Below are 23,508 nucleotides of genomic sequence, written 5' to 3' on the forward strand. Positions count from 1 at the left end.
GAGGATGCCCACACTTGCCTCAGTTTCATGGTTCTCCTAATGATTTTGTGTGTCTCCTCATAACCCTTACTAAATTCCTTTATGCTTAAATTGTCTAGAGTCTATCACTGGGGCTTGGAGCCAGCACAGTGAACATGAAACCTGTGTTTGAGGACTAAAAGCTGAACTTGTTTAAGAGTCATTCTGAAAATGAATTTTCATAATGTAGAAATGTTATCAGCTCATCCACATTGAACAATCACCATGTACTATAGCTGTGTTAATTACTTTGCATGCATTAGCTCTTATAACCTTCAAACAACTGAAAAAGCAGTTGCCTTTGTGGTCACTACTTTACTACCTGAGCAGACGGAGGCGTGACCTGGTTGGGTGACTTGCCTGTGGTCACACAGGGAATATATGATTAACTCAGGACTTGAACCCCTGCAGACTGGCTCAGGGCTGCCCTCTTAAGCACCATGCAGGGAGGAGAGGAAACTCAGCTACATGGAGATTAACCAGTTCATGAAACTAGATCTGTTCCTGATAACAGTTTACTTCCTAGTGATTTATCAGTTTCTCTTAGAGTACAAAAAAAAAAAAAATACCCATCAGTTATCTAATGTATAAAAGCTGCTAGATTATAAATAACGGAGATTTTTATTATAGTAAAACATAACTACAGTTTTCATGAATTATTTAAAAGCCCCATACAAGCAGCAAATACATACACTTAATAGTTTATCTGCAATAAACAGAGTAAAAAGTAATCATAAATTTTATTTCTGGTATTCACAGCTCTGTTACCTCAGACATATTATTTAAGCTTGGCAAACCGCAGTTTCCCTGTAAAATAGAAATGTCATCGTCTATTTAACCTATTTTATAGGTGAAACAGATAATAACAGAGTTGTCACAAGGATGAATGAGACAGTTATAATAGTGACTTACAAAAATATATAAAAATAACATTTTATTATTTTTAATTGCATTGCAATAAGCATTTCACAAATTCTTTTGCATATCTTAATCCACTGAGATCGCACTTAGATATAAGAGTTTCCTCCTTTTATGTGAGGAAACTGAAGTTTAGAGAAGTTTAGAGAAGTTTTATGACTTATCCAAGGTCTCACAACAGACAAAAAGTGGAGGGGGTCACAGAAGATAGATATTTGACTCACAACTTTACCATATTTCACTTAATTTCTTTCACGGAGAAAAAAAAACTTTTATCAATAACATCTATATTATTTAAAAAATTTTCCTGGAATTATGGCAAAGTTGATATTACACGTTTATTCCACTATGCTGCTGGATAAAAACAGGTCACTCACCTTTTTTACTTCATACTTAATAGCGAGTTTGACACGACTCAGTGAAGCTTTATGCCTGTGTACCTCTAGAGGCTCTGCGGATTCCAAATCTCCATTCAGAATAGCTTCTACTTCTTCTGAATCTCGGCAAAGATCCAACACACCCACTACAAAGTCTTTGCATTGCATGGAGAGCTTCCGATAGTCATTCTAAGAACAGAGGTTTAAAGTTTAATTCAAGGAATTTGCTTTAATTCAATGGAAAGTATTTAGGCTTTTTGCGAATCACAAAAATTCTGGGTTAGGAAGCTTACTGTTGGATGCAAGGCTTGCGGAGTTAGATACAAGCAGGGTTTGGCCCCACTCACCCTCAGCCAGTATCTTTTGCAATCTGCCCTCCTGTATGAGACAGCTCTGAAAATGGTATGCACATTTGTCACTGGTTTGTATTAAGAGCTATTGGCTAAATGCTAACGCTGACAGACCAAAGGATCAAAAAGAGCTGTCTCTCTCTTATATAAACAATAGTTTCCTTAAGGCCAAAACAAAACCTTTCCGGCAGTGAAAATTTGTTGAAATGGTAATTTTTTCTAAAGTGGCAATCTGACATAGAAGATTGACTATACATGAAAATAATTTATTTGGTTTATACTGTCCCTTGCCCTGTTGGGGACATAGCTTCTCAAAATGTAGTCCCCAAACCACCACATCCGGCTCCCTGCATGGAGCCTGCTTTTCCCTCTGCCTGTGTCTCTGCCTCTCTCTCTCTCTCTCTCTCTCTCTCTCTGTGTGTGTGTGTGTGTCTCTCATGAATAAATAAATAAAATCTTAAAAAAAACAAAAACAAAAAACGTAGTCCCCAAACCAGCAGCATCAACAGTACCCAGACATGTATTAGAAATGTAAATTCTCAGACCCAATCTCAGCGGTTCTTATTTAGAAACTAAAGATAGGGCTCAGCAGTCTGTGTATATGCACTTTCCATGTGTTTTTGATACACATTTATGTTTGAGAATGATTGGTTTATAGTGAACGTAAAGAGATGGACGGGTACCCACATAGAGGAGGTATTTTTCCTTGTTTGTCTGAAGGGCACGTTATCATGTCCTGCAGAGCTGGAAGGAGAAAAATGTCTGATTATATGTAATTGAATTCTCATGGGTTGCAGAATATCAATACCTGAGAGAAAATTTCCAGGCCACTGGAACTAACACCTTGCTAAAAATAATCTGTGAATCTTTAATTTCATTAGCATATTTATATAGTGCCATGGACTGGTTTAAGGAAGTCACTTGGCAGCACTCCCTATTACCTTCTGAATGGAGTTCTATTTCTAGCTTTGGTTCCAGTCAAGGTATCAATAACCATCCCTTGGGAAACTCTCTTACTTTCAGAAACCCCAGTTCCATTTCTATGGCTTTCACTAAAATTTTAGCCCATTAAGAAAATTAACCAGATGATATTCTAATTTGGCACACTTGGGGAAAATAGAATTCCCCATTTCAATATGTCCTGAAGTAAGTACTACTTACCACAGAAGAATTTCTAGGCTTTCAAAAATCCTACTTGAAAAAAAAAAAAGACATGAAGAATTTGAATGTTTTCCCTTAATAAAGAATTGATTTGATGGGGAAAAAAAAAATCACATCACAGACTAAAATAAAGAAAAACTATTTAAAGGTTACACAGACTAGAATAGTTTCCATTTCAGACATCAGAAATTCAGATAAGGGACGGTGACAGTTAATCCTTTTCCCCTCATAAGAGAATAGATAAAATGAATAAAAACTTCAATCTTTGGTTTCAAGTTTGGTACTATGCAACTGATAAAATTAATAAAATGTTCAATCTCTGGCTTCTATGCAGAGTGTCAGTTAAATATCCATCTGCCTTCCATTCCTGAAAGACTAATGAAATATTTTATTATAGCATCCAGAAGAATTAAATTCATGTCTGTTTCCATATAAAGCTCTCCTTTTAATACAATTTTTTAGATGAAATTTCCCCATGCTATTCCTCAGTTCAGACTGTTCTATAAGATTTGGTGCAACATAGGATGACCATTTCTCCATTGATCAGAAAAAGAGAGACTATTTCAATGCTTGAATAGTAGCGACCTCTGCAGTAACACCTAAATAACTCTATGATTCAAGAAATCATAATCAGTAAATTGTCTCATCTTAAAGAAAGCTGTGTGGTTTGTTCACACCCTCAGAAACATCAATCAAGAAACAAAAACTGGTAGTCATACAAGTTACAAAAACAACACTTTATCTTCGTAACACTGTAAATATTTCTTGCTGAAAGAAGACTGTTGCCCCAGTGCAGAAAATAATCAGAGGTGGAGATAATGGCAATTTCTTTTATTGTGGTCATGGGATGCCACTTTACCCATATATGTGGTACTCCCAGGGAAAGAGGAAGAGCACCAGCTAAAGACAGCCTTTTCCTGGCTGCAAAAGTCTGCATTGCACCATGAAACAACCATATTAGTTCTCTCATAAAGCCTTGCCTTATGTTACTTCACAACCTAGGCCATTTGTCTGGTCTGCATTTTCTAGTAATTTTCTCTTAGTTTTGCTTAATCATCTTCATCGTGCCATTCTTCCAATACCATGGCTCTCCAAAAAGTTACCAGAAGGACCTGCTACCTTCTCTATAGAGCAGGAACTCAAAACCCTGAAGACCTCTCAAGCCAGGGAACGAACAATGACACGGGGTCCTTGTCACAACCTGTCTACAGGCTGTAGCACACTTATTTTAATGTTATTGGTTTGATTATCATTCTAATCCCTTTTTATCTTCATGAGAAAAATTGAAATTCAACTCTAAGCAGATCCTTTCCCTGATAACAAAAGGGGCAGGATAGTATAGTGGTTAAAAGCATAAATCTGAAGCCAGACTTCCTGGGTTCAAACACTGCTTCTACCACCTACTTACCATATGATCCTGTAGAATTTACTTAGCCTCTTGATGAGAATAAGCCTAATATTACTGCTAGGAGGATTATATGCTCATAGTACACAACAAGTACTACAGATATACCTCGATGATATCAGGTATGGCTCATTAGAATATCTGGGCCTGGTATCCAAGACACGTAAATCTCGGCTTAGCAGATGAGTCCTTGGCTAATAGGTTTTGTTTTCTCATTTTTAAAATAAGAGGTCTGTACAGCCAGACGACTCCTAGAGTATCTTCTAGCTTTATAAAATACCGTCTTGCTTTTGGATTATATATCTTTACCTCTTTCTGACAGCCCTACTGTAAGTTAAAATTGCTCTTCTAATTTAAAGAGAAGACTACTGAGACATAGGGAGGGTGAATGTTTCCCTCTTTTTTTCAAAAAAAAAAAGTGCATCACTGACTGAGAATTAAGAAATTTCACTTTGCATTCTTGCAGTTTAATAAATGACTAGCTTTCTTGCCACTGACATTTGGAGGATTAGACCTAGAGTCCATCCTGTCCAATATTCTGTCTCTCAGAATAGCTTCAGACATCATTTGCACATCCAAACTATTTCTTTAATAACCTGTCACCAAGCTCTCCTCCATTAATTTATCTAAATCTATATCCTAGAATGTTCAACTTCTTGGGGTAATGACCTTCATATGTTTTCGGCACCCATGTCTCTTGTATTCTTCAAGGAACTTTGAAAACTGCATGCTGCCTGAGAACCTTCTCGGATACACCCAAATGATAGCTACTTGAGGGGGGTGAGCCTAAGATCCTACAGGCCACTGATAAAATAAAATAGGTACAGGTGTCTAAAAATGGGGAAAAATCACCTCTTTTTCACTAGGGAACACATTATGTTTTCATTTCAAGGCTAGTATTTTGAGCTCACAGTCTCTATGGAAAGAATACAGTGAACATGTGGAATAGGGCAAATTAGGTTATCTGTTTGCCTCAGAAATGAGCTTCACTTCCACTGCCCTTTCCAAGCTCAGAGTCTCTGGGTCCATGTCATGAAAGCATTATTTTCTCTGTCTGTCTAAAGCCTTGACAGATGGACAGGAGTGTGGGACAAGAGGGCAAAGAGATGAAAGGAAGGCAGATATGAAAGGAATAACAAGGACAGGCAAGAACAGGAAAGAAAAGAAACATTTAGTCAGGGGAGAGAGACTTGTCCTTAGAGACTGTAACTTCTGAAGAACCATCTGTATTCAATTGGCTCAGAGAAGGTTATGCTACACAAGAGTCTCCTACATAGTTCAGAAAAAGGAACTGTGAGATTTAGATGATTTTTGCATATCCTTAGAATCGAAGGATTTGAAAAAAAAAAGCTACTTGGTAGCTTTATGGACTCCCCCTTAAACTCAGTTATCTTTTCTTCTATTTTGCCTGTTGTAGTATTTTCCCACATTTGGAAGATTATCGGAGGTGACTCTTCAAGTCAGGGTAAAGGAGATCCCAAGTGTTATCAATACAGATTTAGCCAGCTTCAGGGGTAAACCACGAATAACAAATTCTTAAACAATTGCTTTGCTGACTTCTATGGGCAGAATTGCAAACATCACCATCTTTTGTAAATTATTAAAGCACAATGTTAGATAATATTTCCTTTTGTAGAATCTCTTGTACAGATTTTTAATATATATCAAGCAAAATGCAAAGAAACAAGGTTTGAATGACATTTGAAATAGTGGCAAATAAATTTAGAATGACATTTTTTATTACTATGCCAAAATAGTGATATTTAGAACTATTTGATCTCAATGCTTTTCTATTCTCTCTAAAAATAATTTGAAGTTTTCAATTTGCTCTGAGTTCTGTCTAAAAATATATAATAATTCCTTTTGAGTCCAAGGAAATACATCTTTTCAGATATCATATAATGAATGCCTTCAAAGAGAGTAAATATAAGGTAATGTTTGTTTTTTATTATTTTTCACATTTCACAATAAATATGTGCAGCTTTTGTATCAGAAAAATATTTAATGGAATGAAAGAATTATACTAAGGCCAGATCTCTATTAGGACAAGATGAGGGTTGACGAATATCCAGGTGATCTGGTATGTATGGAAAGGGAAACAAAAATATGCAAAACTTTCCTACTTTTTTACTATTTTTTTAAAAGACCATTTTTTAAAAACAGGTTTGGGTTCACATAAAATTAGGAGTTTCCATATATGTGCTGCCCCAACATATGCGCAGTTTTCATCATCACCATCTCTCAGTGGTACATTTCTTACAATTGATGGACCTTCACTGAATCATCCAAAGTCCATCGTTCACATTAGGGTCCTCTCTTGGTGTTATACACCCTATAGGTTTGGATAAATGTATAATGACATAGTATCATACAGCGTATTCTTACTGCCCTAAAATTCCTCTGTGCTCCACTGATTTATTCCTCCCTCCCCACTCACCCCTAGCAATACTGATTTTGTTACTGTCTCCACAGTTTTGCTTTTCCCAGAATGTTATGTATTTGGAATGTTATAGGATGCAGCCTTTTCAGATAGGCTTCTTTCACTTAGTAATGTGTATTTAAGGTTCCTCCATCCCTTTCCATGGCTTACTAACTCATTTCCTGTTTCATACCATTTTCTTGTAACCCCTTAATCTGAATTGCATTGCTAGTTGCATTTACGCAAATCTCAGTTAAGTATGAAAAACTGTAATAAGATCTGAAAGACAGAATAATCACTCTTTCTGTGATCTGACATCACAACACCAAAAAGCAGATTAACTCGGCATCTAGAAAATAATTTAAGGAATTGAGGTCTACAATAATCTTCTTATGTGGACAACAGGAGACAAGAACCTGCTGAAAAACAGTCTGGCTTTCACCAGAACCATGAAATCTCCTTTTGCCCCAGATTTAATAGATAGAACCATCCAAAACACACAAGAGGATGTAGCAATTGAATAAACTGACTAGAGATGATGTTCAGAAAAGAGTTCATTCATTTTTTTAAAAATCCGCTAAAGCAAAAACACTTTGCTACCCTGGTATTTCTGTGTTGACCAAATGTCTGTGGCTCACCACTCTGAATATACATTTGTGGATTTCAGGGAGAAGCATTTTTGTCATATTAATAAAATGACTTTAATTATATTTCATATTAGTTTCTTGACTTTCTGTCTAAAGGGATATACAGATGTTTGGGCTGATAAACAGGGCATGCAAAACTAAATACCACGTCTGTGTTGTGTGCCACTATACCACTACTGACAGAAGAGGAAGAAGAATTTGGGAGGCAAAAACTCACACCAAATCCCTCCTTTAAACAAAAGGTGGGGAGGGGGGTAGTCTTGCGTTCTACTTACTACTCATCCACATAGAACAGTACCATAACTATAGCTCTCTGATCCGGTATATACCCAACCCCAAAGCGCATTTATCACACCACCATGCTGAGAGGGGGAAGCCATCAGATCATTTCCGAACATTTCCAGTGCCTCGTGATTTTAAATCCACTGGACAAAACACATTCCAGAGCAAACTTTGGAAGGCACCAGGCGGCAGCCGGGAAGTGGGTGCGCTTGCAAGGGTGGCCGGGGTGGAGCGAGGAGCTTACCTTGAACTCCTTCTCTATGTTGGCCAGCTTGGCCAGCTCGTTGCTGAGCTCCAGGGCGGTGAGCACGGGGTCCTCGCTGGACAAGGACAGGTAGGCCGGGCTGGCCAGCCCCTTGTAGGCATTGATCCTGGAGCGGGAGTGGCTGAAAGAGTCGTGCCTCTGCTTCTCCATGCAGTCTCCGCACTTGCAGAAATAGTCGTGCGGCCGCTCGATGCGGGCGCCCTTCATCAGCAGCATGTGTACCACCTCGTACTTCTGGCAGTGCGCCGCCAGGATGATGGGAGTGATGTCGGGCGAGAAGCGCGTGCCGTCCTCGTCGTAGGCGTAGAAGTCGTCGTCCTGCAGCTCCTGCTCACAGGGGCTCAGGGTCAGGCGCTTGCTGGCCGCGAAGCCGGGGTGGTTGAGGATGGCTTCCACGATGCGCACGTAGCCCTTGCTGATGGCCAGCAGCAGGGCGTCGCCGATCCGCGCCAGGTTCTCCTTCTTGAGCAGCAGCTCGGTCACCTCCAGGTGCTCGTTGCCCACGGCCAGCTGCAGCGCGTTCTGGCCCATGTAGTCCACGCAGTTGACGTTCAGCGTCTTGGACTCCTCCAGCATCTTGCGCACCACAGGGATGTTCCCATACTCTGCGGCGTCAAGGAAGCGCTCCTCCTCGGCCGTGAGGCTAGTGCCCCGGTCATTGAACATGAAAGCCGGGCCCCGGACGGCCTGGCGCCGGCCCTTCTCCCGCATCACCGTCTTGCGCCTCAGGGATGGGCTTCCCTCCATGGACCTAATGAGCAGCAATGAGGAACAGCTGTAGACTGGTAGGGCCTCGCGCTTCCTCCCTCCCTATCCAGCCCTTTCCCAGTACACAGCACCTGCAGCCGACCTGCGGGCCGGTGGGCAGCTGGGTCAGTTGCTAAGCAACGCACCTGAAATTTACACCTGTTACCTAATATGGGCTGCGTGAACCCGGAGAGGGGCTGGTAGCCCTACAGAACACGGGTTCCTGTGCAAAAGAAAATGGCATTCAGAAGAAACAATAATATAAACAATCCCCAGGCATCCATGCCCCCCTTGTGGCCCTGGTAAAGATGGAACTCCCTGGACCTTGTATGAACAACCGTACTACTCTTAAAAGTCATGAAAATAGAGGTCTAAAAGACAGCCTACAGAATGGGAGAAGCCGTTTGCAAATGACCTATCAGATAAAGGGCTAGTTTCCAAGATCTATAAAGAACTTATTAAACTCAACCGCAAAGAAACAAACAATCCAATCCTGAAATGGGCAAAAGACATGAACAGACATCTCGCAGAGGAAGACATAGACATGGCCAACATGCACATGAGAAAATGCTCTGCATCACTTGCCATCAGGAAAGTACAAATCAAAACCACAATGAGATACCACCTCACACCAGTGAGAATGGGGAAAATTAACAAGGCAGGAAACAACAAATGTTGGAGAGGATGTGGAGAAAGGGAACCTCTTGCACTGTTGGTGGGAATGTGAACTGGTGCAGCCACTCTGGAAAACTGTGTGGAGGTTCCTCAAAGAGTTAAAAATAGACCTGCCCTACGACCCAGCAATTGCACTGCTGGGGATTTACCCCAAAGATACAGATGCAATGAAACGCCGGGCACCTGCACCCCGATGTTTCTAGCAGCAATGTCCACAATAGCCAAACTGTGGGAGGAGCCTCGGTGTCCATCGAAAGATGAATGGATAAAGAAGATGTGGTTTATGTATAAAATGGAATATTCCTCAGCCATTAGAAATGACAAATACCCACCATTTGCTTCGATGTGGATGGACCTGGAGGGTATTATGTTGAGTGAAATAAGTCAATCAGAGAAGACAAACATTATATGGTCTCATTCATTTGGGGGATACAAAAATTAGTGAAAGGGAATAAAGGGAAAGGAGAGAAAATGAGTGAAAATCTCAGTGAGGGTGACAATACATGAGAGCCACCTAACTCTGAGAAATGAAAAAGGGGCAGTGGAAGGGGAAGTGGGCAGGGTGTTGGGATGACTGGGTGATGGGCACTCAGGGGGGCACCTGGCAGGATGAGGACTGGGTGTTATACAGTATGTTGGCAAACTGAACTCCAATTAAAAAAATTAAAAAGAAAAAAAAGAAAATAGAGGTTTAGCAGGTTCTTGGTACCAAAGCACTAGGATTGAAGGCTAAAGAAAAAAAATTTTTCAAGCATTAGGCCAGAAGAATCCTCTCAAGTCACTGCATATTTTTAAATAAATAAATTAATTGACGGGGGCTGGGTGGGGGAAGGCTTAGGATTTAAGCCACAGATCATTCAGGATCTTACCTTTGTTATCTTTTTCTCTTAGGGTATCTTGTCCACCCCCATCCCCCTCAAAACAAGATTCATTTTATTCAAGGACACAAGATTTAGCAATTATAAAATTAGAACATCAATCTAAACTTTTTTTGTTGAAAAAATAAACTTATTTTGTTGAAAAATAACTGTGACTTTGAAATAAGAGTTATTTAATTACCAATACTATATAATTGCCTCTTTGAAATAAAAGGATATAGTATGATTTATGGTCTAGAAATCAGGGATACCTGGGTGGTTCAGTCAGTTAAGCATCTGCCTTCGGCTCAGGTCATGATCCTGGAGTCCTGGTATCGAGTCCCATGTCAGGCTCCCTGCTTGACTGGGAACCTGCTTCTCCCTCTCCTCTCTGCTCAGCTTTCTGTTATTTCTATTATCTCCCTCTCAAATAAATAAAATCCTTTAAAAAAAATCACCACTATTGGAGTACCGGGGTAGCTCAGTTAAGGATCTGCCTTTGGTTCAGGTCATGATCTAGGGTTGTGAAGCCAAGTCCAGAACCCCACATTGGGCTCCACATTGGGCGAAAAGACTGCTTAAGATTCTCTCTCTCTCTCTCTCTCTCTCTCTTCCTCTCTCCAAACTCCCCTGTAAAAAATAAAATCACTACTGTTTTTTCATGAATAAAGCATTGGACACTAATTATATATCCATTACAATGTACTGAAATCCTAATACTAACCACATTCATTGAGGTTTAGCTGCATTATGAAAGTGATGTCATTAATTGGTGTGTATAGTGATTCAGGTTCACATTTTAATTTCTGTGATGCTGAGTAAATTCACTTATTTGGACTTCCTTACCCCAGATGGAAAATGGAAATTTACCAAGTGCTCCAGAGTTTCCTCATGCGCAAATGAACAAAAAGCTTTTTTAGAAGTACTGAGTCTTGGGATCTCTGGGTGGCTAAGCAGTTTAGTTCCTGCCTTCAGCCCGTGATCCCGGAGACCCGGGATCAAGTCCCACATCAGGCTCCCTGCATGGAGCCTGCTTCTCCCTCTGCCTGTATCTCTGCCTCTCTCTCTGTGTGTGTCTCATGAATAAATAAGTAAAATCTTAAAAAAAAAAAAAGAAGTACTGAGTCTCTGAAAAAGGATGCTAAATAAACAATATAATTTTTAACACTGTGATTACTTTTTTTTAACATTGGAATTACTTTTACTATTTAAATGGCTATTATTATAAGTACACATCTACATCTTTACCCTTACCCAGTTCTAACATTCTTGTTGACTGAAATACTTAAGATAATTTCCTTTAAAATATCTGTGACTTTTTTCTGTATGAGTTGCACCAAAAATACCAGATAAAGCTCTTTTCACATTACTAACTTTTGAAGTAAATAACAGTAAAAAGTTAAAAGTGAATGGCGGGGGTGAGGGAAGGAATGCTCTCCTTCTATAATATATATTCCAGAAATACTTTCCACCATTGATAAAACAGTATTCACAGAGTCAGGGGCTGAAAACTAGCTAGAGAAGACACTGTTCTCCCTGGGGATGTGGGAGAAGAATAAGTCAGAGGCAATTACCAGCCCCCACTCAATTCTCACCTCCACTGGGGCTTCAAACCAAGAAAGGAGTACAGAGGCACTGGCAGAGGTTTCCCATATGGAGACCAAGGGAACATGTCCAGGCAAACCTGGGTCTACAGAGGCATTAACTAAAGAGGTCCAGAGAGGCATGTTAACTCCAAAGGCAACAGTACTAGACTGGCACCTCATACTAACTGCTCAACTAGTGTCAGGTGATCAACTTTTTAAAGGAAATAAATATAGCACTTATATGCATAAACATACCATTATATATGTACACATATGTATTACACACATATTTATGTATTTGTAGCAATTTCTAGAAAGCAGCATAAGAGGCTTTCTATTTCTATTATAGTTATGCCTGGGCAGTGGAACTGAGGAGCCATAGGAGAAGGGAAGTTTTTGCTCTTCGGTTATACACTTTTGTTCATTTTGAATAGTTTTAACCACAGTTTGAATATTTTTATTAAAAATAAAATTCATCATCATGGGCATCTGGCTTAGTCAATTAAATGTCTGCCTTCAGCTCAAGTCATGATCTCAGGGTCCTGGGATAGACCCCTGCAAGGAGCCTGCTTCTCCCTCTCCCTCTGCCTCTGCCCCTTCCCATCCTCACTCAGTGCTCACACTCTCTCAAATAAATAATGAAAAATCTTTTTAAGATAAAAATGAATGAAAATAAAATTCATGTTTTTAATGTTTATTTTAATCCCTTATTTGAAAAAATTTAAATATAAGTGCTTATTGGCAATCATTGCATTATAATCTTTCTGAAGCTGAATAAATGGTCTATTGGTAGGTATGGATGTGTGTTGTGTAGGGTAGCATGTAGAGTGAGTTTGTGGAGTGTGTGGTGTGTGTGGGAGACAAGGAGGTGCAATGCTGGTTCAGGGGATGGTGTTGCATATGTATATACTGTGTGTCTATGTGTGTCTATGTGTGTTGGTATGAGGATGATTTTTAGGTGGACAAGAACTGGGAAATAGCATTCAGTGAACTGTGCAGACAAGAACTTTGTTTCAATACCAAACTCCATGACAGGGTTTTAAACAAATCTGGTAAATATTGTTATTGTAGTAGGTAGGTATGTTTTATTACTACTAATGGTACTGGCTTTATTGGGTTAATATCTTTTACTATGAAGCTACAAACTGGAACTCTTCAAATGGCTAGAATTTCCATATGGTATAAAAGTTGAATTTTGTGCTTACCAGTGATAATATATTGACATTTTCTATAACTGCAGAATGTATTTGCAGAGTATGTATGTCTGAAGAATTCCAATCTATACTCAGATACACTATCTTTAGGAAATACACTCATTATTAAAGTGTGACATCTTAATGGAAAGGCTATTTATCTAATGATTACTATCTACAACAAAAATCACTTATAAAAACTCCACCTTTTCTCTCAAAAGAGTATGATTTGAAAATACCAGTGTTATTTGAAATATGATTCTTTAAATAATCTTTCTTTGCATTTTTTAGTATTTTAAAGTTTTTTCTTAGTATTTCTTCCCCTTTCAGAACTAGTATCTACATTTTGTGTATTTGAGCTGAAATGTGGGATTTTGGTACTATACAACACAAGTCACATGAGTCATTTTGATTTTGTCTTTAGAAGATTCTAACACTGAGTTAAGTGTGAAGTCAGATTTCTGAATTAGAACAAATTATACAGCTATTCAAAATAAAAGAGCTGACCAAATGCTGCTTATCTTCATGGTGAATCCACATAAGAAGTGTTTTTTTAAAAAAAAAAAAATTCCTGGGGATGCCTGGGTGGCTCAGCGTTTGAGTGTCTGCCTTTGGCTCAGGGTGTGATCCCAGAGTCCCGGGATCAAGTCCCACATCAGGATCCTTGCATGGAGCCTGCTTCTCCCTCTGCCTCTCTCTCTCTCTCTCTCTCTCTCTCTCTCTGTCTCTCATGAATAAATAAGTAAAATCTTTTTTAAAAAATACACACAAAGCACTTATGCTGGGCATAGTAGGCGCTCAGATGTCAGCTATATTATCTCCTAAGAATTATGCTGAATCAATGACCCCAGACTATGAGGCCTTTAATCACTTGTCATATTGGCCCTGCCAAAAGTAAAGTTGAAATAACACATGTGAGTAGTGTAGCCTAAGAGACAAGTAGCCTTCTATTCATTTGGGTTCCCTATGTTTTATTAACATTTAAAATTTGATCTCCAGGAGGCAAGTCATCTGAATCACAATAAAGAAGACACCTGCAGGGCAGCCCCAGTGGTGCAGCGGTTTAGCACCGCCTGCAGCCTGGGGCATGATCCTGGAGACCTGAGATCGAGTCCCACGTTGGGCTCCCTGCATGGAGCCCGCTTCTTCCTCTGCCTGTGTCTCTGCCTCTCTCTCTCTCTCTCTGGGTCTCTATGAATAAATAAACAAAATTAAAAAAAAGAAGAAGAAGAAGACGCCTGCAAAATGCCTTCACCAGTGACTCTTTAATTTCATGCCCTTGCTTTTACCAAGAATTGATATTTTTAAAAGGTTACTATGTCTTTTTCAAAACTGTATTTAAAGGGTTAAAGAGGTTGTCTATTATTATATCCATTGTACCTTTTACATGTATTCAAGTACTAAAATTATTCTAGAACTGTGTATTAATAGGCTTCTCTCTCCCCCCAGATGAGTTTGCTTCTTTTAACCTAGTAATACATAAACTATATAACCCTTGTCTTTTTTTTTTCCCTAGGAAATTTAGCTTAGATCTAAAAGTACTTAGTTACCGTCACTATTCTACTCCAGATTTCTGGTGTAGTCTTTTCCCACCACCTAAATGATTTCTCACATAGATTTAAAATCAATTATCCTATATTCCATGTACTCTAAATCTATTTTAAGATTATATGAATTATTTTTTTAAAAAATAGAATATTAATAAATATCCCCACATATGTGCACATATTCCTTGATGGTTAGGTAGTACTTTATTTTTCATTAGCCAGTGACCAATAGGGAGGAAGTACTCAATAAATATCTGTTCCATCGGGCTCCCAAATCTCTTCCCAGGCTCTATTCTCTCCCTTGACCTCGAATCCCACATGTACAATGATCTGTCCTCTGGACACTAAAAATGTCCCAACTCACCCTCTTCCTTAACAAGCACCCCTTCCTTATTCAGATTAAGCAATTTCAAGGTCATCTATGACTCACCATCTTGAGGCTCTCAGTCTCAAAGTTCTGAAGCTTTTCCTTTGGAATGTTTCTTGTACTGGAGCCTCCCTTCCAATTCTCATTGCCAGCACCATCTTCACAATCTTTAATCAACCATAGCTGGATTATTACAACAGCTTTCCAGCAGAGATGCCATGAAGGAAGGCCATAACACACGTCTGTTTTTCACACACTATCATATTTAATTCCTATAACAATGTTATGAAGGTCTTATTTCCCTTTCATAGATAAGAAAACTGAGATTAAAAACCAGCCCACTGTAGCATATATAGCAAAATGCAGATCTGGGTTTCAACTTGGGATGTGAACTCCAAATTCTTTCCAGTGCCACAAGCTACTCCTAATTTTCTTCCTTCTATGCCACGGCCATCCCCAGCATCTTGCTTTTGTTAAGCTCTGCTTCTACTGTCACACTTCTCTTAAATAGCAACAACAACAACCAAATTGGAATCCTCTGGTTGACTTTCAAGAATTCTGCCTAGAAAAACTTGTTTTCCTTGCTCCTCAGATTCATTTTTCACTGTCCTATAAACATATTGTCCTGCTTATTTGTATACTATCAAGGGTAATCCTTTACTGTCAAGGGTATTTTTGGAAAAACTAATAAGGTGTTTTCTCTTCTGTGTTCCAAATACAATATCTTTTCCCCAGTTGACTCAGGACACCTTGTTGTGGGGGCAGCAGGAGAGGCGGGTGGGGATGATGAGTGGTTAGTTAGAGTTCAATGGGGACATGTAGGGGAGAAGTAGAGAAGACAAATTTTAGAGGAGTGCAAAGAGAAAGAACAAGGTAATTTTCAGCTTTTTTGTAGGAAAAATGGGATTTTGAAAGCAGAATGTAGGAAAAAGAGAAATCATCTTGAGGAAGGATTTGCTCAGTTCTTTATTTCTCTAATCAGTTCTGAAGGAACCTGATCATAGAATGCTCTTATTGTGCAGACAAGATAGCTTTTGATAGCAAAGCCATTGTGCTTCCTGTCCTGGCACAAGAATGAAAAAATATAACGGAAGGAGAAGTTAAGATGTAGATCCAAGAAAGTGAGAAACCGCTGAGACCAAGAGACCTGTGACATCCCAGCCTGGTTAAGCAGAGAATGTTATGGGCTTTCTCAAGCCACGCTATGTTCCCATGTATTGTGGACACTGCGCCGAGAGCCAGAGAGTCTGCACCCCGACTAGGGACATCGCTAGTGATGTAAGCTGTATTTGAGCTCTGTAGCTCATAGGAGCTGAGCTGAAACCATCCATATATGTATGCCAAGGAGCATATCTGGGTTAGAACAAAGGCAAGTCAGCCAAGATCAAGTTATTTTTGCTGACAAGCAGCATAAGTAGACCAGAAGAATCAGAGGACACCAAATCTTTCTTTCTTCCAGGGGATACATAAACACCCTTCCCCCAGTGCCCAGATGCTACAGAGGGAGAGGAGAGTAGGGGGGAGTGGATAGGGAGAGGCTTTCTGAGAACCTGAGCTCTTTTATTCAAGTGAGAGGCTATTTATTAAAAGGAAAATTTACATTATAACATCAAACTAGGATCAATGAAATTGGCCTCACAGCATCTCTCCAGAGTGCCCTGAACTAGGGGTGTATACATGAACGCTAAGGAGACTACGACCCCTTATAGAGATTGAGGCGGTGAGAGCAGGGAGGAGGGGTTACGGAGGAATCAGCAAGCAAAAATCCCTTAGATACTAGCTCAGGGCACAAGGAGACACTGTCCTAGTTGACCTAATCCCTGCAATAATGTAGGGCAAATCTTCCCTCCTATTAACTCACATAATTGCTTAATCATTTAATTAACTTAATTGCTTTATGGTTTAATTCACTTGTTGAATAAGTATGTTTAGCAAGCAAAATACAAAACAAAATTTTAAAAACTAATTCAAACCACAGAATGGACATTTGGTTCATTTTTTTTTTTCTCTCTCTCTCTCCTGGTCAGTACATGAGAGGCTCAAGACCTATTACAGGCAGATTACAGGAGCAACATGTTGCTGTTCATCTAGATTGTTCTGGTTTCTTGATCTTGCTATATGTGCTTCTGGGATGTTCTTTGTTTATTACATCCCTAGGCTACTCTTATTTCTGCCCAATTGATACTAAGCCTATAGACAAAGAGATTGGGTCAGAATGATAAGTAACTTCCTTAAAGTCATTAAAGGATAAAGAATTAGAAGAAGAGAGCTCAGAGGTCTCTCCTATGCTCTCTCTACTCTACGATGCTATCGCCAGGGGATAAGAAAACAATGAATAAAGCTTGCAAATAAAAATAGTGTTATTAAAATGTATGCTTAGTTTATGTTTTGGAACATTCTATAAAAAAACAGCTTCAAAAAAAAAAAACACCCCACAAAAGTTGCTCTTCAGATTGAATCACAATCTCTTTCACACTCAGCAACAAAAGAACATTATTAAAAAAGTCAAATCCTTTACTGAAATGAAGAATTAGCCAACTACTCAATCCATCTACCAAGTTGGCAAACAGAGTAATAACACCCTCAATGTGAGCCAAAGCCATGAGAATAACACTCAAGTTGTTTTGACGAAGCAGTTCGCCCCCACTGCAGAAAGGTGAATTTGCCAACCGGCCAGGATCCAGAGTGTCATTCTGTGAAGGGCGAGTAGAGCAGAAGGAGCCACAGAAGATGGATAGTGAGCAAAGCACAGAGGAGGGGTGGAAGAGGGGAGCATTAGAGAGTAACAGCCATGTTACAGTGTCGAGGGTGGTGATAATTGGAAGTGATGATAGGGGTGGGAAGCAGCAGGCACTGACAAAAGGACAAGAAAGTCAGAGACGAAAGGTCAAAAAATAGACAAGCCTCATAGTCTCCCTGGCAAGCAGGCAGCTGTCAGTCAACGTGGCTGCCTCTGGAGACACCCAACATCTATACGATGCGGCTTACATGTGAGTGTGCTCACAAACAGCTTCAATGGAGTCATTAAAGACACATGTTTTGAAAAATCTCTTAACACATTTATTTGTAGAGGGGAAGAAGAGAAGTGGGGGACACTCTGAACTTCAGTAGCCCCTAAGGGCACCAGTATGCAAGGCTAGAGGAAGGCAGCCCAATCTGTCCAACTGTTTGATGTACATGGTACAGGACTATGGGGAGTCCCATGTACCACACCATCTACTGCTGAGCCCACATCTATGGACACCATGAGCAGCTCAATAATGTGTTGTCACAGTAGCAACCAAACCAACAAGATAAGGAGCTCCATTTAAGAAACAGGAAAGCATGGGACACCTGGGTGGCTCAGTGGTTGAGCATCTGCTTTTGGTTCAGGTCATGATCCTGGGGTCCAGGGATTGAGTCCTGCATCAGGCTCCCAGGCGGGGAGCCTGCTTCTCCCTCTGCCTGTGTCTCTGCCTCTGTGTGTCATTCATGAATAAATACATAAAATCTTTAAAAGGAAAAAAGAAACAGGAAAGCACAGCTTTCATTCCTAAAGATTTTCATCCGCCCCCTGCCCCCCCCCAAAAAAAAGTAATAGGTAGAGACTCCAGCACTTGCAAGTCTGGAGAGATATCTGGGTCTCCACAGTAATTAATTTCCTGACAGTTTCTGTTGGCCTGTGCTATATTCAGAATCCTCTAGGTATGAGTTTAATAAATCTATTAGACAATGCTAATTTGGGTATATATCCTAATCGCCAAGTCAGAGAAAAGAGGCTGTTGTATATTTAAGGAGGAAAGCTCCGGTTTCTCTCTTCATCACTTTCCCTGTCATCCCTCTCGTGAAAGCTCTTTGCCAGACCCCTCAGCAGCCAAGATCAGAAAAGTAAAAAGGCCACCTAATAATGTGTTCCTTCCTCCATTGGGAGCAGAGGTGAAGACCCCTAATCATTGCCTGCATGACTTAATAATACTTCTTAAACACATGTACCTTCTAGAACTTAGATGTTTCTGCTTCCAGGAACTGTATTTTGCATACAACTCTGTTAAACTGACTGCTGCATTCATTGCTTTTTAATGGTCCACTTTCATGCCCAGCTCTTCAATGATACTATAACATCCTTAATAGAAGAGACCACCTCCCTTTATGTCTATATACTGGCTTTTAGTACACCACTGACGAATATCTGTCTGTTGGAGCCATGAGTGAACAGACCCATGAGTGCTTAAACCGTAAGACTGAAGACCCAGGAAACAGACAATTTTCCCCTCCAGATTAAAGAAAACTTTTGGGGGTCCCTGGGTGGTTCCGTTGGTTAAGCATCTGCCTTCAGCACAGGTCATGATCCCAGGCTCCTGGAATAGAGTCCCACATCATGGGCTCTCTGCTAAGCAGGGCGTCTGCTACTCCCTCTCCCTCTACCCTTTCCCCCTGCTTGTGCTCTCTCTCTCTCACTTACACGCTCTCTCACAAATAAATAAAATCTTAAAAAATAAAATAAAAAAATAAAGAAAACTTTTGGTCACATTTGATAATGTGTGGAAGTAGTGGTGGAGGGGAATTAGAATAATCCTATTAAAAAAGTCATGAATAATACAAATTAATAATCAGAAGTTCAAGTAATATAAACAATTTTTCTTCTTTCAAAGCAGGTTTTTCCTTAATCACATTTAATTCTTAGTTACACCACAAAAATTATCTGATGCATTCCACATTTCTTGATTTTAATATTAAAATTACATTTGTCAGGATAACATGGTGTAAATCTTAGAATTAATAAGCTCTAATAATGAAGCTTATCTTCAAAATAAACTCATAATACTTTCTAAAATGAATGTTTATTATTTCAAGAACAGTAAGTGACAATGAAATTAGAAGCCAAATGAAATAAAATGAACTCAATAATAAAATCAAAAACTGCTACGACCTAAGAGAAATTCATATTTGGCTATTTAAGTATATTAGATGCTATTATATATGTTAATATTTTATATTATACATATAAACTTGTTTAATATTATTAGAAGCAAAGGGATCTGGTTTTCTATCACTATCACCCATATCCTAGGTCAAAAGGCTGAAGTTTTTAGATGCTTGCTCCTGTCTCATCACTCTGCAACCTACTTTTCAACAGAGAATCCATATGCATCGGTACTACTTGACAAAATATATTTAGAAATGCAAAACTGGTGTAGAATATTAGCATTGTCATGCCCTTTCCTTAGCAGGTCATATACTTGTGGATATTTAAATCTCATGTTTTAAAAGGTCTAAGACCAAATCCATACTGTCACCTATTATTTGAATAGTGCAAAGAGAGAAGTTTTCTTTCTAAAAGGGGATTCCTTGGACTGGGTAACTATAGACAGACATCCCTGACCTAGATGCTGAATTAAAGACAAAACATTGTAACAATCCTGATTATTCTCATACAGTCACTGCTGAGCCCCTTACCCACAAGTGTGAAGTTAGTCACCCCACCGCTCACAACTCCAGATACTCTATCTAGGGCCAGACTCCTACATGCTCACCCTACACTGGCCACTAATCTAGCAACCCTGCCAGACTTATACTGTGTGGGGCCGAGGGCAATGTTGAGAAGGAAGACTTCTAGGCAAGATAAGAGCTTCCCTCCTCAGAAGACTGCTCAGCGGCCAGTCACTGTTACTTAAGCATGCTCCCTGAGGGGACAATCTCAATCCTGAGCTAGGAAGTTTAAAGTATTCCTTCCTGCCAAGAGCCTAGGAGCCCAGTAAAGACGGGTATCTTCCTCCTGTTACATTTCCCATGGTGTTTTATTGCTTACTCTCAACTGGGGGTAAGGAGGTTTATGGAACATTGTAGGCAAAGGCAAAGCTTGATGGTTAAGAATATTGAGAGAAAGAAGAGGGGAGAAGGAAGGAAAGGGAGGAAGGGAGGGGAGAGGGAGTGGGGGAGAGAGACATTTCCTATCCCAGGCCAGTGATGAAAAATCCCTAAAATTCTAACTGTATCATCAGATGATGTCCCAGTCCTGCTCCACGATCGTATCACCACTTTGATATGAAGAAAAGAGAAAACCATAAATGATATTTGGCAGGGGGTCAGTTATGTTTTGAGATATTCTTTTCTCCTTTCTGTTTCCATTCTCAGTCCTCCCACTTAGCTTACAAACTTTCTCAAGTTGATCAGCCATCAGCAGTCAAATTGAAATGATGAATTAATTGGACCTCATAAGTGAATTAATACTAATTAGTAGTGTCCTGTGCTGTTCCTCCCAGGAGTAAACACATTTTTAAATTTCTTTGAGGAATAGAGAAAAGCTGAACCCAAAGGAGGCCACGGTTTGAACAGCACAGCCCTAAGAGCCTAGAGATTTCAGAAGACTTAGGGCTGCTGTGAATTAGAAGTCAAACTTCAGCTTCAGTTTATCGATTTGTAAAAGAAAAGACTAGACTAGATGAAATCCTTTACAACTCAAACATTCTATTTTTTTCCAAAATATTCTATATTAGTTAGATTTAGGAAGTGTGGTACTAAGATGACTTTAGGTGGGGGAGTTCAAATGACCCTTCTATCACACCATATAGCTTACTATCTACTCTATTTGCCCCATAAGATTAGTCATGATCAAGATCTTCCTTCTGCAATCTTGGCCGGTTAATAATATATGGACCCGTTAATAATAATAATTCATTGGGGCTTAAATAAACACCTGAAACACAATTGTAGGGATATTTGGTTTTAAGATGATGGAATAAGGCTTCTCTTATCCTTTCTCCTTTCCAAAATTACTTCCCCCCCATACAGCAAGTAAAAGAAAGAAAAATAATACAAATTTCATCTTCTATGAAACCAGAAGACATTTGTAATCTGTAACTACACAACATATGAAGAGGAGTTGGAAGAAAGGTAAATGATTTAGTGGAGATAGGGAAGGTCCAACCAGAGTGCCAGAGTGCCCATAACAAGAAGCAAGTTGATCCACCCTGCTCAATGCCAGAATATGCCCAGAAATTGAAGGCAAAAGAAATCCCAGAAAGTAGAGATGAAGCAAGAGCCCAAAACGGGGGAACGGGCTGAAAGTTTGTACGAAGAGTAGGAAGGAACTCTTTCCCTAGATCTCTATCCCACTGACTGATACCCTTACCCCTATAAGAAAGATAGGATCTTAAATCTCCAGAGAAATCGAAATAGAGATGCTCTGCTCTGGTTGTGGAGATACCAGGCCTAAGAGAGGGCAGGCGCTAAGAATAGGGGATCCCTTCCCAGTTCTAGCATGAAATATTATATAAACATAAATTACTGCTTTTGTTATGACACATTTCTGGCAGTACTTCCTCTGAAGATAAACTAAACAGAATCTTTTCTACAAGTCTTTCTCTTTTAAAGATAACACTGCTGAGAAATCTAATGATTATGTGCACGTATGTTAATACATAACAAGGATTGATTCTCCTTTCTAAAGGGAGACTCATAAGTTTCTCTCTTGATTTATCAAGTATTTGTCAACTGTGAGTCAATTCTTCTCTTTTCTTGAAACTGTTCTTTCTAGGCAGCCTTGTTGCCCACCTGCTCCGTCATCTTTCTCTGTATCCTTTGACTGCTACGCTTTCTCTCTACCCTCTAAACAACAACAAAAATTCCTCGGAAAAGGGAGTCCATAGCACTTTTGTTCCTCTTTACACTCTTTCTTTGGGTAATGTCATATACTCCTATGACTCAGCAACTAGCCCCGTCAGCCAGGAGACTCTCAAATTCTCCCAAGCTTTAAACTTGAATTTCCATCTTCCTGCTTGATACCTCTAATCCGAATTATCTGATTTTGGGTTTGATTATCAGATTATATTATCTGAAAAATCAAACTCTCCTCTTTGTCCTTTCCTTTTAAACAATGACATCAATGAGCTTAGTTATCTAGGTCAAAATCCCCACATCATCTCTGACCCTGCTTTCTCTTTAAATCCCTCATGAGCAGTTAGTTGCATATTCCCACAGATCCTATCTGTGTATTGTGTCTTCCAACCTCTCCCCTTTCCATCCCGGTCAGTACAACACTATTACAGATCCTAATCTCAGCCTGAATAGCTACACAGGCCCCTAATTTATTTATTCATTCTCAGTTGCCACTTCAATCCATCCTGCTCTCAGACTGGTGTTGATCAAATTGCTGTTGCTCTGTAACCATCAATGGCTCCCTATTGCCTCCTTCTGGCAAGATTCTCCGTATTAATGCCCCAAACCAATGACCAGCTAAATCTCATTGCTCTCCTACACATACTCTATGCTCCAACTAAACTCAGTTAATATTTCCCAGACATGCCTAGCATTTAGGGAGAAGGGCTTCAGTTAATTTCCCACTCTGTTTCTGTCTCCTATTCTATCCTCTAGGGCCATAAAGGTTTCCTTGATTTCTCCATGACCTTACATAGTTTGTCGCTCCCTTACACTGGATCCTCATAGCTCCATTCTTATATGTTTTTATGGTACTTATTTTACTCTAATTTATAGCATAATAGCTCATGCCCAGTTTCATTTCCACCTCTCCCTCATGAGATTTTAAACTCCTTCAGTGCAGAAAAGTTGTCATACTCATCTTTGGGGCTTGCTATACCAACTTGGCACATGCAAATGCTTAAAAATGTCTTTGAATCCAAACTCATGAGGACTGCCTTCAGATGCCTTTTTGGAGTTTCATCAGATATATTTAATAACTAAGAACTTCGAGAATGG

The 23,508-nt window shown here is 39.6% G+C and overlaps 1 protein-coding gene across 2 annotated transcripts in view; it reads right to left on the reverse strand.

Moving 5' to 3' along the window:
• TRPC3 (transient receptor potential cation channel subfamily C member 3) overlaps positions 1-23,508 on the reverse strand; it is a 64,707-nt gene that overhangs the window by 38,730 nt on the left and 2,469 nt on the right. For both annotated transcript variants that reach the window (XM_055317023.1, XM_055317022.1), the window contains exons 2-3: positions 7,822-8,593; positions 1,314-1,502 (exon numbers count right to left, since the gene is read on the reverse strand). In XM_055317023.1, the coding sequence (XP_055172998.1) occupies positions 1,314-1,502; positions 7,822-8,593 (961 nt within the window). The remainder of the gene's footprint in view (positions 1-1,313; positions 1,503-7,821; positions 8,594-23,508) is intronic.

This window comes from Nyctereutes procyonoides, unplaced genomic scaffold (assembly GCF_905146905.1).
Source record: "Nyctereutes procyonoides isolate TBG_1078 unplaced genomic scaffold, NYPRO_anot_genome, whole genome shotgun sequence".
NCBI lineage: Eukaryota > Metazoa > Chordata > Mammalia > Carnivora > Canidae > Nyctereutes > Nyctereutes procyonoides.